The sequence below is a fragment of the Oryzias latipes genome, chromosome 4 (genome assembly GCF_002234675.1).
Source record: "Oryzias latipes chromosome 4, ASM223467v1".
Lineage (NCBI taxonomy): Eukaryota > Metazoa > Chordata > Actinopteri > Beloniformes > Adrianichthyidae > Oryzias > Oryzias latipes.
In genome coordinates this window covers 29484785-29504195 of record NC_019862.2, presented here as the reverse complement: position 1 = coordinate 29504195, position 19411 = coordinate 29484785, and the positions used below count along the sequence as shown (strand labels likewise).

Sequence of the window (19411 nt, the reverse complement as noted above, 5' to 3'; positions counted from 1 at the left end):
AAGCCATCTGATTATGTGCAAAAAAAGTCCCAAGTCCATCGTAATGTATTAACTATGCTTGACATTTAAAATGCATTAAGTGCTAAATTCCTGGACTTGGGCCTCTCTTGCATGGGTTTAGCTTTATCCCGTAGATGGCAGCACTAGTTATCCAATATGGCAGCGCCCCTGTTTAATTCAAGAAGGGCCCAAGTCCAGAGACTTTAGTTTGCTAGTCCTCTGAAATCATAAAAGTGAAGTGCTTCATATTATAGCATTTGTAAGCTATGAACTGGTACTAAATCTGGGTAAAGTGTTAATCATTTGGTGTAGCCTCCCTTTAAGCTATGCAATTCAAATTAGGGTTGGGCGATGTCGCTTAAATTGGCCGTTGACGATGTTTGCTGTCAACCATCGGGATGGACGATGATATCGTCGGGGGGGGGGCTATTTTTAATATTTCGGTCTTATATAATTGCTATTCGTCATTTTCCTTTATTACTTTATTTATTTTATTTCCCAACTAATGATTCATCCGCGATTATCCAGTATAAACTGAGGGAAGTGACTTTGACAAAAAAAGTAACAAACAAACTAGAAAAGAAATGGTCCGCTCCCGCACTTAACTAGTGCGGACTTACAGCTTTGTGTTTGAGTGGAAGAGGGGGGTGCTTTGTTACATGAGTGGTATGTGGGAGATTTAGAACTGCGATCCGTTCCGCAGCTCTAGGGGAACGGGCTACCGAACTCAGAACCGGGTCTAAAAGTGTGTGTCTGAGCAGAGGATCGTGAGCACACACACAGCGCTTTGGGGCGGTGTAAGCTTTAAAGCAGAAAGGCCGCTCAGTCCTTAGAAATCGTTCAAACAATCACGTGGATTTGTGTTTCCAGTCGTGTCCCGACTAAATAAAGGCTGATGTTATTCCCACATGTTTACATGCAGCCAAGATGCAGATTGCAGCGCCACCCAAAGCTAATGTTGTTAGCCCGTGTAAGCATACTGCTAATTCTGGCTTCTTTCCGGCTCTGTTTTTCAACAGAAAAATCAATGACCACACGGCTTAAAAATAAAACGATGAGCGAACAGGCGTTTCATAATAATCGTAACACTATTAAAAGCATGTTTAGAAGATCATCTTGTATATTACCGAGCTGACATATCAATGTATATAGCCGCTCGGCAACATTGTTTTGTATTGAATTGTTACATTCAATAAAGTTTGAGAAAAAAATACCCGCCTGGCGGAACTGATATCCGCTTCCGGTTTTTCAAACCCTACTGCGCATGTGCGAATGATTTATTCCGACCGAAAGTGTGACCCATGTGAACGTTTGTTATATTCTGAAAACATTTTTCTGGAACCATGTACACGGTTGGATTCTAATCCGACCATTGATCCGGTCAATATATTTTTCACATGTAACCGCGGCTTATGGTGTCGACTCGCACTCGCAGCGTGGCGGGGGCGTGGCATCACGATGGTGTCTCTCCATCGGGATGTCAGTCACCCATCACGATGGTATCGGCACAACCCTAATTCAAATCATTTCCTGGAAAAACAAACCTCTTGGACTTGGGCCCCTTTTAAACAAACCGATTCAATTACGTTTGCTTATAAATACCGGTAAATGATTTAAACATTTTTTGGGAAGCTTTCGAAATCGATACCAGTATGAGCAAAAAGACTATTGCAATTTTTCTTTTCGCATCCCTAATTATTTATGACATTGACCACATTAAGCCTCAACAAGAAACGTTTGTTGTCGATTTAAAAATGTATTCTCTTTGTATCCAATATTTTGGTTTTACTATCTTTGCTCCTTCAACTTCCTTTTCTATCCCTATGACTTTCTCGCTCCCCGTTCTGTCCGCCCCACAACTGAAAACAAATACAGACCTGATTTGTCTACCTAAAATGAAAAACAGAACCCAAATAGTAGAAATAAATCTGTTCTGCTGTTGGACAGAAAAAAATTGCAGATAAAAACTGAAGTGTAAAATGAGCAGTATCATGACAGATTAACATTTTAATTATTACACAATTCTTAAAAAAAAAAAAAAAAACTGATGAAAATGGGAGGCATGTAAACAGAGAGCTTTCAGCAACCAGAAAGAGAAGGGGGGCAGGGTTGCGCCATGCCAACTGTCTCCAACTGTCTCGCCCACAACTCAGAGGTGAATTTCTGATAACGTCCTGCCGCTCTGCAGAAATCATGTCCAAGGAAAACGACACAGGTTTGTTTTTAAAACCGGCATCATCATGATTTAAAGACCACTGGGGATGCTTTAAAAATAGATCCAAAGATGATCACAGTGGGACTTTAAACCAAACTTGAGGGATTAGCAGGTTATGACCCCTTAAAATCTTGTATTGAACAAGAAAAACTGCACTAAAAAAGCCTGAAAATCCTACAAATGATCTTTGCTGCTGCAATAACTGTCTCTAAAAAAGCTCCTGGAATCATAATTTCAAAGGGCCAAAAGACTAAATCTTTAACCAAATTAAACTCCATGGTTCGTTTTAACAAAATCTATGCAAATATGATTCTGCCTTCTTTCAGAAAAATCCTCCTCCTGTGTTGAAGATGGATGAATGGATAAAGAGCAACAGGTCAACAGGTTGGCTGAAGTGCAGCTCCTTCGGACCCCCAGCATCTGAAGACCCTCAGAAATACAGCAAGAGATGATTCAAGCAACTGCAGGTTCAACTCCCACACAGGAACAAAAAGCTGCTTTTGGGCAATCAACATCTGCAGCTTCGAATGACTCACAGAATAATCATTATGTTTATTTCCAACCTCTTCTGAAAAGTCCAAACGACACGTTTTTTCTTCCAGAACATGTGTGCAGCCCACAGAGCTGTAAATGTGCTTCTTAAAGCAATCGGATAGACCGTCAGCGGAGCTCATTAGATGCAGCGGACATGTAATTAAGAAATCTTCTCAGTGCCGGTCCAGATCTCCACAGCGAGCTGTAAGCCCTCACGCACACACCATGCCAACAGTCAGATAGCTCGAAAAAGACTACGCTTCTATGTCTATTTTTTATGCGCTCCATCGCAGAACCACAGCCTGTCAAAGTTCTTTTTATTTTTTTTATACTAAATGAGATTGATGTTTGATCAATTGTGTCAGTAAATCCTCTTATCCCTGGATAAGTACTACAGCTCAGCAGGCCAGCTGTCAAAAAGGTGGGAGGACAGGGAGGAGGAGATGAGAGCAAAACGGAGGGGTGTTAAGGAGCAAAGGAGGGATGGATGGATGGAGGGAGGGAGGGAGAGGGGAGCGTCCTGCTTCCCTTCACCTCATCCCCAACAAAGCAAAATTTGGACTTTTTTTGGTCGAAATGCAAATGTTCTTTAAAAGAAGGCAAAGATTCTAAGAGCAGATGAGGATGTGCTGCACTGTTATCTAGAGTTACATAACCTTCCGAAACCAACTGAGGCTTAGCAGCCACAATAATGCTTGCTTTATAGAGTCAGGGAAGCATTTTAGATCATTTCAATCATGCATTAGTTGCTTAAATGTGAAAAAAATCGACGGTCAACAGTCAATTCTAAAAGTAAAAATACATTTCTGGTCAAATTTCCTGCATGTCCGTCTAGAGAAACATGTGACATGTGATTGTCACATTTACACATATTTAAGGGGTGGGGGGGGATCTACAATTGTAAAATATATTTTAACACGACTTTTCCAACTTGCAGGCCACCTATCCTGCTTCCTCACCGACCATGTGGAGCGCAACTGAGAGGATCAATACGGAGGTCAGGGCAAAGACGGCGAGAGATAAAGATTGTTTTTCATGTGATGAAAACGTTTGAACAAGAAGAGCTACAACAGAACAGGCTGACCAAGCAGTCCAGAAGAGCAAACAGACAGAAAAACCCCAATGCAAATCACAGCATCCACCCAGTTGGAGGTGAGGTAACTCAAATTAGTTCCTGGAAACAGACTTTATCTGTTAGCAGGGTTAGAGGGGGTACAGAGGTTTATGTCAATGATACAGACAAACACACAAAATGAAATCTTCTCGCCGCACAATTAGATATACTGTGTATTCCACAACTGAATTAAGTAACTTCAGTTTAGTTCTGGGTCACTAAGACAATAAAATATTTCTTTATTCAAATTGTTGTCATCAGGAGCAGACAAAAAAATGCAGTTTGAAAAAGATTGTAGTGGTGGCATATAGGTGCTGCCATCTGAGGACCACAAGTTCTCCACTCCATTCTGATCCTCCACTGTCAGAAAAATAGATCCATGTTTGTCTTTGTTTTCCTCGTCTGAGCTGGAATCTGGATCAGAACTGTAAAGCTGCATAGCTCTGATATTGTTTGCCGTTTTTGTTGCCGCGCTAATGTTGGGTTGTGGGTGAAAGGGTCTGTAAGCCGGCAGGAGAGAGTGGGTAAACAGATGGATAATGGGAAGCAGGGGCAGAGTTGCTCCAGTGGCCACAACTCAGAGGTGAATTTCTAATGAACTCCCGCTGCTCTGTAGAAACTATGATTTGGGCTAAAAACGGCCTAATCATCATTAAAAGACCACTGGGAACACTTTGAAAATAGACCAAAATAGGATCAGAGTGGGACTTTAAAACAATATCCAAAGAAAAATCTGACTTTGGCAAAAGGTGAATAACAAAAATATAGCAAATGTCAGCACAAATAACCATCATGTCAGCTCATCCTGGAGCTCCTCTGTGTCAGGATAAGCTATAGCCCGTATCCCAACAGACGCTTTATAACAGTACTAGTGGTTTCTTCCATTTGAGTGATTTCACATCATGATATTCCTATAGACTTGGCTCAAACAAGAGAGAAAAACTGATCTATTTGATTTAAATTCACACTGATCAGATCAGGCCTTCTGAAAATATTAAACATTTACAAAAGCGTTTTATTTTGGGCTATATTGCATATCATATTCCATAATATGATAAGTGACTTTGATCCTCTCTCATCGTAAAAAATTCCAATTTTCACTGTAGGCTATGTGCTCATATCTGAAAAGCAATCTGAGTCACTTTGCTTAGCTACGGACACACCTGGCGTTTGATTCAGTTTCAAGGACGCGCATTTAGCTGATGGTGTTCACACTGGACAAGCAAGGAGGGGCTTCTTTTTGTACTGTTTACTAGCGCTTGCCTGCCACCAACAGTTGGGGAGGCCTAATGCAAAATGGGTTCCATTCTCTGCTAGCATCCTTGCAATAACGGAAATAGATTACCATCATGTCAGGGGAGTGGCCTTGGTTTATCTTAATTTGACATCAAACGCAGACATTGTCAGGCTCATCGCCATGCCTGGATTCACCAGAAAAACCAGCTACGCTCTGAGTTTGTTATTTTCACATTTCAAACTGTTTTCTCAGCTACCGCTACCAAATCTGAGTTTCCAATTGGTCAACGTTTGACCTGGTTTACCTGGCCACATTCAATTGCTTTGTATAGGTCCCGAAAATGGTCGTAGAAATTTGTGTTGCTACGTGTGAACATGAGAGTTTTTAAAGCAGAAGCCCAAAACAAGCATTTACAAAGATGTTTCATTGGAAGTGGGTGCTTGAACGTACATTGTGAAGGGTGGTTTGAACCTAGTTTTTCACTTCTGCTCTTTGGTCCACTGGACTTGCATTGGCCATTGTGCTGAACCACACCAAGATTCACTTGCAAGTAAGTAGAAACCCTGATTTCAATGACAGATTGTAATTTACTGGAATCATTTGCAACAAAGTGAGATTTCACGCTTGATAAATGAAGCAGATATTTGAGATTCTGCAGACCAAACATCTAGTAGAAGAGCTAGTATCTAAGTGAAGCGCACAATACTGTCTTCTCAATATGAAAGCTTTAAGCTCAACCATCGTTTTTGCTCAAAACATGATGAAACACAAAGGCCTCATAAGCCCAGTTGTGCTTTTAGAGGGGAAATCACAGAAAGATGCTCCTCCATCATCAATAAACAAACAGGTGTTTTGCAAAAGGTGTTTTTTGAGTTTTCAGTAAATTGCTCTGCATTCTACATCTAACCTATGAGTGTAACGTGCTCCTCTAAACAACAGTCCACATGAAAAAAGGGCTGCGCCGACTGTTGTCGGACAGATAAAATCACCAGCATTTGCAGACAGTTAAGCCACAGCACGCAAAACAACAGCATGTGCTCAGGAGAGCTCGCATCGACACCTCCCACTCCTCCCCAGGAAGACAGAAAGTCATCAGCGTGAGCACTGGGAGAAGGATGAAGCATGACAGACAGCAGACAGAGAGATAACAGGAAAGGACAAGTGTTCAGAGTTAAACAGATAGAGAAGGACAAGGCACAGATATGTATATGTATATGTAAACATGACAGCATGTGACCCACGCATGTTCAATTTCTTGTGTTCAGCATGACTGTTTGTGTTCAATGGCATTCCAGGATGTCAGGAATTGTCTTCTTGTAAATGTTGTGGGGTGGCCAAGAAAGCAAACAGCAGAGTGAAAACCCAGATGCACACACAGACCAAAAATATACCCTAAAGGCAGCGGGGGAACAATACCTGACAAATCCTGAGAGGAGCATAGAAACAGCAGTCATTGATCATTGTTAGAGGTCTTCAGAAATGGATTTCAAAAAATAATAATAATCTTATGTTGGGATAGAAGAAAATCAAATCTTTTTTTTACCATGTGATCATGTTATTTATTTACCATGACAAAAAAAAACATTTAGTTGCAGCTGAATCTTCTAAAAAACTCCTGTCAGTCCATCAAATATTTACACAATGCATTAAAACACAACACTGAAAGCTGAAGAAGCTTTCTGCGGCATGGATTCCAGCAAGCGACTTTTAGTCACATACACCTGTTTGAGGGGTTGACCTGTTTTTCTCCATGTGAGAAACATATGATTCACATTAATAGCATAAACAGTCAAAGATTTACAGTTTGACAAAGACTGTGTCTTATTTAGCTGTCGACGGCGACAGCTGTGGTGTTAAAGGGTTAAGGGGAGCACAGGTGTGACAACAGCGGAAGTTGCACACATGACGTCCAGGTGATGCTGTCAAACAGCGTCCTTACGCCACACTCTAGTCGTGCTGGCAGTGCAGATAAAACACTTAAGAGCTCAAAAAGTTGATTTTGTATGATATAAGCCTTTTACAGTTTTGCCCATGTTTTGCCTGCAAAAAAGCCTGTTTCCACCTGTAAGAGCAGTTGTGACGAACGCATTGACTCTGGGTTCTTTTGCAGAACTCCTGCCTAACTCTGGATCACCTTTGTTTATGGATCTAAACACACTACCAGTAGCTGCATCCTCTCGGTGACAGGACCTTGGCAGGTAACTGAGGAATAAGGAACTACAAAGCTTCCCTGTCATGTTTAAAACCATTGTGCTATCTTACATGACCCCACCCTTACATTGACGTGTTCTCCCTACCATGACAAAGGTGGACAAAGGGGGAAAGATTTTTAGTAATCCATGGACACCAGTGAAGATCACAAATCATTGAAGAAAAAAGCTTCAGCGCACTGTCTAGTGGGTCTAGATGACCCAACTCCCAATGGTAAAGTGCCTAGGATAGCACAAGGGTTGCCAAATCTCTCAGGGGAAAAAAATTAAATCATGTGATTCTTCCTAAAAGGATGCTGTGCCATGATTGTGTGTCATGGCCCACATAAAACATGTGAAGTTAACCTTAGGAGCTCTAATTAGCAATCACACATGCGTCATGGACAGGGAGAAAGATAATTGGCAGGCCTAAATTTAGGGTAGAATCTTAAATGTTTAATCTGATCCTGTAATAATCTAATCAGTGTGCTGTCATCTCAGGAGGAAACCTTCCTCTTCTGCCCTTTGACTTCATCCTAGCAGCCAAATCTGGCAGCTTGGTGAAAATAAATATGCACAGCTGTCTGGTAAAGCTGAAAACAAAAAAGAATGAATAATTGAGAGTCCTTTGGAACCACGTTAATATTTTGTTGATTAATTTGTGGATTTTTTAAAGCATGATAATAAATTTAAACTAAAACTGAAGGGTCTTAAAAGTTACACTATAGGAGAAAACATTGCAATAGTGATAAAATGAGATGAAATATCAGATATTTTTGTGTAATAAAATATTCATTTTAATTCATACAGCCATCACAATAAACTGGATCTTTTACGACTATCAGCATCATTCTGTTAAAACAGAGCTCTGATATATTTCAGACACTAAGATGGTTAATTGGAATCCAGTTCTCAAGGGTATTTAAACTGTCTTAATGCTGCGCTTTTAAACATCGGCAGAGGTGGTGTATGTTACAAATCCAAAGACATTTCCAGGTTAGCAGCTGAAGATCTTTTTTTAAATACAGTCTGGAAAAAAATTGATGTAAAATGTCAGAAAGTCAAAAGTCAGTCAGTTTGTGAGCGCACGTCTGTTCTGATACAGAACAGAAAAAATATATTTCAGGAATGTAAAAGCTCTTTTTTTTAGCTATACTATTTCATCTGCTATAGAGGAAGACAATATATTAAATTATTTATGACAACTAACAAAGAGTGTTGTGTAGAAAGGTTCAATTCCCAGAGTAGAATAGATATCTTCCACTGACACTGACTTTAAATCAGGATGTTTTGTCAATAAATGTAGATGCCAGCAAACTCTATTTATGATTAGAGTGTATAGTAAAGTAACACTGAATCATGTATTTTCATAAACCATACAAGAACACATGGATTTGACCTAAAAAAAAATCTGCTATCTTCCTTTTTTAGTAGGCATTTTTTTGACAAATAGATAGATAGATAGAAACTTTGTTAATCTCCCAAAGGAGAAATTCATACTGTGTTCACATCCCATAATGTCCGGCTACTGTGGCCATTTGGGTTTAGTTGCTCTGCTCTGAGCACAGACTTATCAGACTAAGGAAACTCAGAAGTTCAGTCCGATTGGAATCGTATCAAGACCGCCTCGAAAGATGGGTCAGAGAGCGGTTTCTGGTCCCAGATCAGGCTCCTCTTGGGTGCATTCAGACTGAAGATTTGTTCCGGATTATCGGAGGAATCGAACTCTGGTTCACTTTAAGCGAACCAAGTGTGTCCAGTCTGAGCACCTAAAAAAGTACAGGCTTAAAAAGGTGGCCATACGTGTTCCTCCAAACTGGGAACTGCTAACGAAGAGCGCTGTACTTGATGTTGGTGAGGGTCCGAATGATTTCATTCTGTAAAGACGTCACATAAAACCCTAAAAAAGATTTTGTAAAAGAGCTTGGAGGCTGAACTTTGGTTCAGTCACGCTGCACCACCGTGGTCTTTTAATGAATGTCTAAATTCTCATAATTGGTTTAATTAAAAAAGGCTAATCTTTCAAACATTTTTAGATTATCTTTTAAAGTCAAACTAAATAACACATTGCAATTCCGCCTGGATTGATGAGGACAACATCAAATGAATGTTAAACACGTGGATTTGATTACCGATCCTTTTCCTTTTAAGGATTCATTTGTGAGTCTGTAACAGGTGGAACTCTGTGTGCACAGCTGCAGCTGTACTTTTCATGTAAAGGGAAGCCTTTAATTGAGCTTTCCTGCAGCTGGTCAGTGGATTTATAAAATCCAACCTGGAGACCTTCACTGTACGTACATGGGACCTGCAGGTTACCTGCTCTGCTGATTACTCTAACGTGGGCTAAAAACTTCACATCCCAAAGGGAGGGGGAAATTGTCTAAATTAGACCATTTATCTGTAAGACTATTTTTAGACAAAGGGTTCTGTTTGAGTGGAATGCTTTAAAAACAGCAAAAATTTGACAGAGCAACTAAAATAAGGATTTATCATCAGTTATTATAAACAAAAAGCTGAAATTTTTAAAAATACAAACCTTTTATCTCTTTAGTTAAAAGCGTGATTTACAGGACTTCTATAGAAAAAGTCTGACTTCAGCTACGTGCACACTGGGCATGTGAGGCACGTTCAAGAAAGCATTAGACAAGTGGTCTTGGTAGCATGTTTCGCCAATGATGTTCACATGGAACAAGCAAGAAAGGGGGTTCTGGTGAATCTTGCTCCAGGCTTTTCTTTCACAACTCTATTCTGATATATGAAAGACTTGGTGTCATAGAAACGGGAATAATTCATATCCTCTTCATGATCAATTTTCAAACAGTTGGCACTTCCATGCTTTGAAAAGGATGCCATCCGTATGTCCCAACCCAATCTGAGTCCCTGATTGGTCAAAGGTTGACCTTTACTTTCAATGGCCATGTGTCTTGTACTTAAAGCCAGGGATGTAAAGATTTATTTGAATAATAATTTGATTTATATCACAATCTGTGGTTTCCAATACGATTCTTAGTCGATATTGGACAAACTGATTCAATCCGATTGACTGACCTGAAACGACCTGAAACCTCCAAACGAGCTGTAAAACAGCTTCAGTACATCCAGAATGCTGCTGCTCGAGTCCTGACCAGAACCAGGAAGTATGATCACATTAGTCCTGTGCTCAGGTCTCTGCACTGGCTCCCTGTACCTCAAAGAATAGACTTCAAAGCAGCTCTGCTTGTGTACAAGTCTCTCCATGGCCGAGCACCAAAGTACATCTCTGACATGTTGGTGCCATATGAACCATCTCGTACTCTGAGGACCTGAGGGGCCGGCCTCCTGTTGATTCCCAGAGTCAGAACTAAACAAGGGGAATCAGCGTTTCAATATTCTGCAGCTAAAATCTGGAACAGCCTCCCTGAAGGCGTAAGACAGGCGTCTTCTGTGTTCATGTTCAAATCTAGACTTAAAACATTTCTGTTTAGCCGTGTATATGACTGAAAGGTCCTATCTGCACTTTTCTTTCCTTTCCTTCCTTTCTTTTTAAATCAGTTTTCAATTTTTTTTTTCTTTTCTTTTAAAGTAAATTTTATGTTGATTATTTCTATGATGTATTGTGATTTTAATGCATTTTTCTGTTTTGTGAAGCACCTTGAATTACTTTGTGTATGAATTGTGCTATACAAATAAACTTGCCTTGCCTTGCCTTGCCTTGCCTTGGATCCAGGACATCTTTAGCCAAAACTTCAAACAGTTTGACCATTTGGGTTTAGTCAGACAATCGATCTGGTTGGATGAATCGATTCATTGTTATGCCGCTACTTAAAGCCTGAAAATGGTCTTAAAAACGTACAGAGCTATGTGTGAACACGAGAGTTTTGAACGTCAACTTTAACGCACGAACATTTTCATTGGTTGCTTGAGCACGTGTTGCCAAAGGCAGTGTGAACGTAGCTTTAGACTGAACTACGGTTCCTGCCTATGTCGACGGTCAAAACCAACTGTATGAACATACAGATCCATTAACGCATGGTTAAATGCATATTTCATTCATTTTAACATTTGTCTTCAGCCGTTTGCTTTAAACTGTTGATTATAATAACAAAACTAGTTTTTCTGCTTACAACCACTGAGTAAGATTGTTCCTAATTGATCTGAAAACATTTTGTTTTTTTTCAAATGCAAAAAAAAAAGGACAGTTTTTTTTTTCTAGTTTGTTTGATGAATAAAAGAGTCAGACTTCATAGCCCCAAAATGTTGATGTGCGGTACTGTGAAATGCTGTCTGGCGCTGTACTGTTTATGCATTTATTTACCTTCGTTTAAATGTTTTTTTTATATTAAAGTCCCACTCAGATCATTTTTTTATCTATTTACAAAGCGTTCCCAGCGATCTTTTCATTCTGATTACGACTTTTTTATCCAAAATAACAGGAAATCTTGTCATTTTCTAGGACATAGTTTCTGCAGAGCGGCAGGAGTTCCTTCATTCATAAAAATTTTTGTGGGTGGGACTGTTTGCGCAGAGTAAGTCCGCCCCCATTTCCCATCATTCTTTTTGTTACACCCTCTCCTTCTAGCTTACCTCACAGCCCAAACCGAAAAATAGCGGTGCAACAAAAATGGCGAGCATCATTGTAATTATCCAGTCATACAGTTTAGATCCAGATTCCAGCTTGGAAGAGGAAAACAGAGACGTTCGGGAATCTTTCTGCAAATTAATGCATCAGAATGGAGTGAAGATAGTTTTCTATGTCACAAATAGGACCTTATTCAAACCGTTTTTGTCTGTTCGATTTCAACACAGAAATACTCAGAAATGCAAATTGAAGCTAATATACTGTATGTCCTCCATCATCAGAAAAATGCAATAAAAACATGTTAAAAATACAAAAATCGCATTGGATTTTGTCTTCAAAGCAGATTATTCATCTCTTTGTTTGAACAGTTTTATTGTATCAGGTGAAGATAAAAAGGGAAAACTGCATCATGCTCTCTATCAGCCGTCTGCTGTGTGATTTCTGATGACCGCCATGCGACTTCTGCCAAAGAAAAACACGTGCATCCATGCCTGTTTGCTTGCTGTCACTGCAATAACAGAAAAGAAATTGCTTAATCCATCTCATGATCAAATCCGGATGCAGCCCTTGGGCCTTCCAAGGTTCTCCACTTGATTAAAGCTGGAATTAAAACAAGGCTTTGACCTTCATGACTAATGACTAATTGCAAGCAATTAGCCCAAAGAATTGACTCTTTAAGCTCCTGGTTTTTTTCTTGTTCCTAGTCTCACAATCAGCAGCTGCTTAACAGGGTTTCACGCTGACTTACAAACACACACAAAGTAGTAAAACCCATGTTCTGTTTTGGAGACGGAATCTAAGGTCCCAGGCTCAGGCTCGGGTGTTTCAGCGAATACAGAGAGCCACACCCTCCATACCTGGGAGGTTCATCTAATTCTGCAAGCTCCTGAAACTGTAACTGGGAAAAAGCTTTTAACGCAGCAGTCGTCACCACCGCATTTTTCTTGTTACATGTTCATACAGTCAGATATGCATTTGGGAGGCCTGCGTGGATGCGATGCAGTGTGGCTCCGTCTCTGCCTCACACACAGATGAACTCTGACCCCGGCCCGGTGATGAGAGTTCAGGTTAACTGGGGTTACCCCTCTCTGCCTTTCTTTTCTGTTTGTTTCCCTCCCTTCGACCTTTTTTCTCTCTTTCAGGACTTCCCTGAAATCAGTTCTCACCAGCAAAAGTTGCACATTGGCGCTCGGGCTTGTCTAGAATCACTTCCACTGACAGAAAATATAAAATGCTGAAGTGCTGAGAAAGAAAAAATGCTGATTCTACACCTCAGCCCCAGGCAGGGCTGCGTGAAGCCTCCCGAAATGTAAGGCGTCTGCGGGGAAAGGCTGAGGAGGATCTTGAAACAATCCATATGCAATCAGCAAATACTTTCTTGACTCCACATGCCTAAGCTTCAAGCACATTACAAAGTCTGGCTGCTTCAGATTTAAGGCACAGGCTTAACCTATAGCTGTTTCCATAAACTTGTGTTGGAGCCGGGACGTCAAATAAATCATAAGTGAAAGCCAGACGCCAAAAAAAAGCCAACGAGACTGAAGCCTCTACGTACATTTTGTGTATCTTCCACGTATAAACTTTTGGCATTTTGTGATCCATGCGTGATATACGTGATTCATAAGTGTTTCCTACGTTCATCATCGTGTCATCGTAATACATTTGTAAATTTCCACGTAAAGACCACAACCTTTCTAACTCTTTCAAACGAATATTCACGCATTACCAAATTTCATCCATGCAATATGCGCAAAATGTACGTAGTGGCTGTGTGAAACGGCCTTGAGATCAATTTTCTTATGAGCTGGGTTTTAACTTAGCGCTTCGAAATGAAGTCTAGAAACATAAAAACTACATTTAGGGTCAAAACATGTTGGAAAATGTCATAAAATAATTTTTTAAAAGCTATTTTTGCTGTGGCTGCTTTTACAAAATACTATAAAAGGTCTTGCCGTTTTGCCAGGCCACATTTGAAATTAAGAATATTGTTCGTAATCTGGATAAGTAAAGGTTAAAAGATATATAGCCAACATGCAAAGACCCATATTGTTTATTTTTTAATGGTTTTCATGACAAAAGCGTTTTAAAAAAAAAAGTTGATTGATTTAAGAATATTCCATTTCTAGGAAATAGCTAGTGACCATAACTGATGTTTATCTTTATGTCATATATGTTGAACATAGCTGAAATCCTGGGATGCCACTGCTGATCACTAACAGATGAGAAAGACCATGAAGCCCTGAGGTTACGGCTCTGTTGCACAGAAGACTTTCCCATCGAGATGATTCCGAAAGAAGCTTTCTTTTGGGGTGGAAATGTTCTGGAACATCTATCCATAATGTGCGTCCCTGTTAGATTCTAATATCTTTAATTTCTCACACAAAAGCCTCATTTTGTGGTGTATTTTTACAGCAGAGCAGCAATAAATGTGTCATTAAGGGAGGAGGGAGGAATCACATGACAAGTGATGCATGACTCAGCAAGACAAAAGGAGCATTAGACTTAAATTGAGATTCAAACAACAACTATTTACGCAGAAAGTCGAAGTGGGTTCACAACACATGTTGTTGCTTTTTAAAGTCACTAAAAACATTAAACCAAACTAAAGCAGCAGCTGCTTTTAAGGCTGGAGGATTAAGTTAGGGATGAGGAGGGTTCGGCGTGAGGGGTGTCCCGGTTATGGAGCTGAGAGGCGCAGAGCGGCCCGGATCGGGGCGCGTCTGACGCGCGTCTCCGTTCCTCGGAGGCTTTAAGTTTGTTTATCAGCCGCCATTCCTCCGCGCGTTTCTGCGCACTCCTTCCTCGGACCATCCTAGACCAATAAATTCTGCTTCTGTCTCAAACTGTTTAGCAAGAGACGCGCGACAAGCACCATAAATTACATAAGCGCAATTAAAGTGCCAACCTCTGACCTTGCCGGATCGCCAAAATCACGATCGCCTAGGTTGGACGAAGGTTTGCTCGTAGGCTTTGAGGAAAACCTCCGTTTACCGGAGACCCCAAACCGTTTCTGCGGACAGGAGTTGCCGGGTAAAGTCCGCCAGCACTTTTTCGCGCACAGCTTGCAGAGAGTACAGACGCCATGGAAAGTGAAGTCTTCGGAAAACGCCGTGGCTTTGCCGGCTGAAACGGCTGCCGCGCGGCGCCGCGCACATGCGTGGAAAGCGTACTCACTCAGGTGCAAGTATGGATCACTGCTGTCCATAGTGTGCGGGGTTTTTGCGCGGATTTCCTACGGACGGCGCAGCTCCGCATCCCAGCGCATTCCTCTCCCAGCCCGACTGAACTCCGCGAGGCGGGCGGCTGAGCGCGCGGGGGCCCCGCGAGGGAGGGGGCGGCGGAACAGGGCTTCTACTCCCAATGACAGCAGTGGTCCATATCAAGCTCCGGCGCAATCATGGCGAAACATCTCCCCTGCAGCTACACCGTGTTGCAATGTTTTCCCAGAGAAGGATTGCTGCTGGTGTAGGGCGGGAATCTCCACTTTTAGCCATTTTCCTCCTTATACTCATTAGTTGCTGAACGTTACATTTGCATGTAATCATTTTTATTACTAGTTCTCACAGTGTACTTTTTAATTTGTGTTTTCATGTCTGCAACAATAAGAAGAATAAACCCAAACAGGAAAAACTAGTTGTTTTCCTTTTTAAATTACTTGCTTTGCTCCTTTGAGGGGACCCCCCCCCCCCCCCCCATCTGTTTGTTGTCAGTGCTAGTCTCAGTCTGGGTACCCCCATCCCTCCGGAGTCCCCTCCCCACACACAGCCCTGTTCAGATTGCAGGGTCATGCAGGGGTGAAGCTCCTGGTACCTCAGAAGGTTATTCAGGAGTCAAGCTGGGCTGAGGCATTCACAGTCTTGAACCGCAGAGCAGGCAGACGCTCGGTCAACGCCAGGCCGCTGTCCACTCAGCAGACCATTTGGGGCTGGCCCGCTAATGGGACAAGCACCCCCCCAGCTCCACTGTCCTTGTAACTGGGAGCCATAAAGGAGCTCAGGAGGGTCCTAACCAAGATGAATGGCATTTTTTTCCCCGGCTCATTCCACGCTAATCAAAGCTTTTCATTTGGTGTGGCCTCACGCCATCCCCTCCGCTGCAGCCTCTATTAGGTCAGATAGCATATAAATTCATTAAAGTCAAAGAGGGACATTAAAATGATCATTTGTCAGAGCCCCCTTTGTTTGTTGCTAATGGTGGCACATGGTTCAAGGCATTGAGATGATTTTAGTAAGACCTTTTTAACTGCTGTGCATGAGCAGGGGGACGTGGGAACAAGAACGCTGGAAAAACCTTTGCTTTTCTTGAAATAGTGACTTACACCTCCTTGTTATTTCTTTATTTATTTTTGTAAGATAAATGAGCTGCTGCTCACCTGATCCGCCTGTTTTTTATTTCATCAGGATGTTTGAGTTAGCCTCTTTTTGCCTGATCACATCAAATGCTTAAATTGGTGATAATCCAATCCATCAGTTTCAGATTACGACTCCCCCCACTTCAGAACACACATGCAAAACTCCCAGTTAGTGAAGCAACCGCTAATCCCTTTGTATTCACAGCCCTGTTCCCTCCAAACAATGTCCTGAAGCTTAATCCTAAACCAAGCTCAACCAACATATAGACCACCTGCTCTGCAAGTCACAGTGCAGCTAAGAAAACTTCAACATCACAGGTTGCCTTAAACCGGAAAGCTCTCCAAAACGGTGATGCAGTTTCAATTTCAAACTGAATTTCTCCTCGTCTCTGGCTGTACCCGTCCCTTGCTGTAGGACGGAGGCTTTGGCAGCGTCGTCATGGGAGGTGGCTCTTTCCATCTGCCTCCATAGTCATTAGCCCATCACGCTTTATCAGGAGGTGCTGCAACCTCCCCCCGCCACCATCACACCCTCCTGGGCCTTCCTCACCACAACCCCTACCCCCTGCTCCATACATAAGCCTGAGATGATAAGTGCTCAGGCCGGGATAAGACAATGCCACACAACACTACAGAACATCATCCATCTCAGAGGTCATCAATCTGAAACACAAAAGATGAAATGTGAGTCGGTTCCCTTTCGGCAAAACGAAGTTTGTCCTTTTTTCCTGCCAGATTTGGTGATATTTATGTTCAACCTGTGCCTGTTGTGTTTCAAACACCACAACTTAATAGAAACAACCAAACATTTAACAGTAAAGTGTTTGAAAATGTCAGAGATGAAGCTGTCAAGCCATCCAAAAATCCTCAGATGTTTTCAAATTAAGTAAAAACCCCAATTCAAATCATATTAATCATTGTTTGTTCATCTTCTTTTACACCTTATTAGGTTAAGATTATCCCATGACCAGTATGTGGCTTTTTCTCATCTGTTGTTTCCTTTCTGTGAACACATACATTTTCATTTTATCCAAAATAGTTGATAGAATTATTAGTGAAACAGTCTTTCAGAGCCGGAGACGCCATGCAGGCTTGGGATGACCGAGGACCACGAAGAAACGCCAGAGCCGTCCAAGACCCTGATGGTGGTTGGGCCCAGAGAACCAGGAAGAGAAGGAGGCGAAAACCGGCGAAAACAACTGAAATAAACAAATGTTTGTGAATTTAAAAGCAGGAATTTGATCATGATTACATGATTGTTTTTTGCTTTTCATTTTATTTATACATTCTTGCCAATGGGCCAAAGGCCATGAATAGGCCAATTCACACTCTAAAATCACAAGATTTTCATGTAAATACACCAAGTAGAGCATAGTAAAACAAAAAATATGATGACATATTACATTATTATATACATAATATTTTGCTTTTATTTTCTTCATCTTATTTTATTGCTATTTTTATTCTTTGATTGCTATTTTATCACTTGCTTCTTTGCACTGTCATGCTAGTGAGAAACATCATCTCGTCTCACCTGTGTATTTCACTCCAAAACTATGCGTGAAATGACAATAAACCAAATCTTGAATCTTGAATCTTGAAACTTGACAGAGAAGTTCATTTGCACAAACCTTTAATATACGTCAAAATGGGGTGAATAACGGTAACAAGTTGTGCCAAAGCTTCACTTTTAACAGATTTTTTGAAAGAGTGTGCACACGATCTCAACTGTATAAGCAACATTTGTTTGGATTTATTTCTATTTCCACCACAAAAGCCACATTTGTTAATTAATTTGTGGCATCAGTTCCTTTTTCGGTTTATGAATTGTGGGAAGGAGGGTTTTGACCACGGCTATCGCACGCGGCATCACACGTATGCACAGTTATAGAAATAAAAGAATAAAACTGTGTTATTATTATTATACTGCTTTGATTACAGAACAATCCCTTCAGTTCATCAACAAGCGGCTTCGGGATCAGGCTGAAATGCATTAAAAATCAATAAAGGCAAAACTGTTCATTTTATTAGATTATTATTATTATTATTATTAAAGTTGTGTATTAAATGAAACCCAGAGTCCCTAATCTACTGGGTTTAAACTATGAAGATCACAGCAGATAGTCCTGCCGTCTCTGTGTGTTTGAGGCTTTGCACACGATCAATATGATGAGCCCGGACTGATGCAGACAAAGGACATTATCCCTCACAACATTACTCCGACACATCGCTTGTGATCAACATTTTAGGACACTGCAAAGCAGCCATATGGTTTTTGGTTTTTCGATACATCAAATCAAATCAAATGAACCACATGGGCTCTAACGCTCCAGATGCAAAATTAAAAATTGGGATTAATATAAGCAAATTCACATAATTTTTGATGAAAAATAACTTGAAAAAGCTGATTTGGCTTTAAATGTTAATGTTAGGTGGAGTCCGGGCAGATGGTTGGCCCTTTATTAGTCGTAACCTTCCAGTAATGAGTTAAGACTTGCTCTTCTGAAATGAGCTGAATCAGACCACCTCAGGTTAATCTCACTACGTCCTGAAACGCCTGTGAAGGATTAGACCCAGCGTCCACCTGCTGCTGTTTTATCACACAATGTTTGTTACCACTGCAATTGCAGCATTTCTAAATTAAAATTGATTATTGTCTTTTTTTTTTCGGTACCAAAATATCTATGTTTAAGCAGTAACAGATTCATCAAAGAAGTATTGTTCACCCCCATATCACCTGCAAAAAGCTGTTTAGAACTGCTCTGTCTTTATTTTACATTTTTATTTTAATTAAATTTGTCATATCTGCAGTTGGTCATGTGGTGAACATGCATTCTATTTAAGGGGGGGGCTCGTCTTTGCCAGGAGAAGCTCTGGAAGCCCCATGGGTCTATCTAGGAAAACATAATTCCAGGAATGGATTATTATCTGCAGACAGAAAGGTCCAGCCGTTCTACTGTCCTTGGCCTTCTGTCACATCTTTGTCAGTTTCACACTAGGAGAAATAAATGGACTTCCTGCTGAATGTCATGGTTGCTACACTACCAAATGATGCTACTACAGTAGAGAAATTTGTCATTGTGGCCTGCATTGGTCAGCTCACATACTGGTACAGATTTATAAATAAGGGCCTCATTGGGCGGCTTCTTTCATGAGTGTGGGTCTTCAGCAAAGGCCCAACGGACCTTACGCTCTCTGCTCCCTGGATGTTTA

At 41.0% G+C, this 19411-nt stretch overlaps 1 protein-coding gene across 1 annotated transcript in view; it reads right to left on the bottom strand.

Moving 5' to 3' along the window:
• LOC100125533 (retinoic acid receptor RXR-gamma-B) overlaps nucleotides 1-15209 on the bottom strand; it is a 37724-nt gene extending 22515 nt beyond the window's left edge. Inside the window, exon 1 of the mRNA XM_004068342.4 lies at nucleotides 15022-15209. Within this exon, the coding sequence (XP_004068390.1) occupies nucleotides 15022-15052 (31 nt within the window). The 5' untranslated portion in view covers nucleotides 15053-15209. The remainder of the gene's footprint in view (nucleotides 1-15021) is intronic.
• Nucleotides 15210-19411: the final 4202 nt, after the last annotated feature.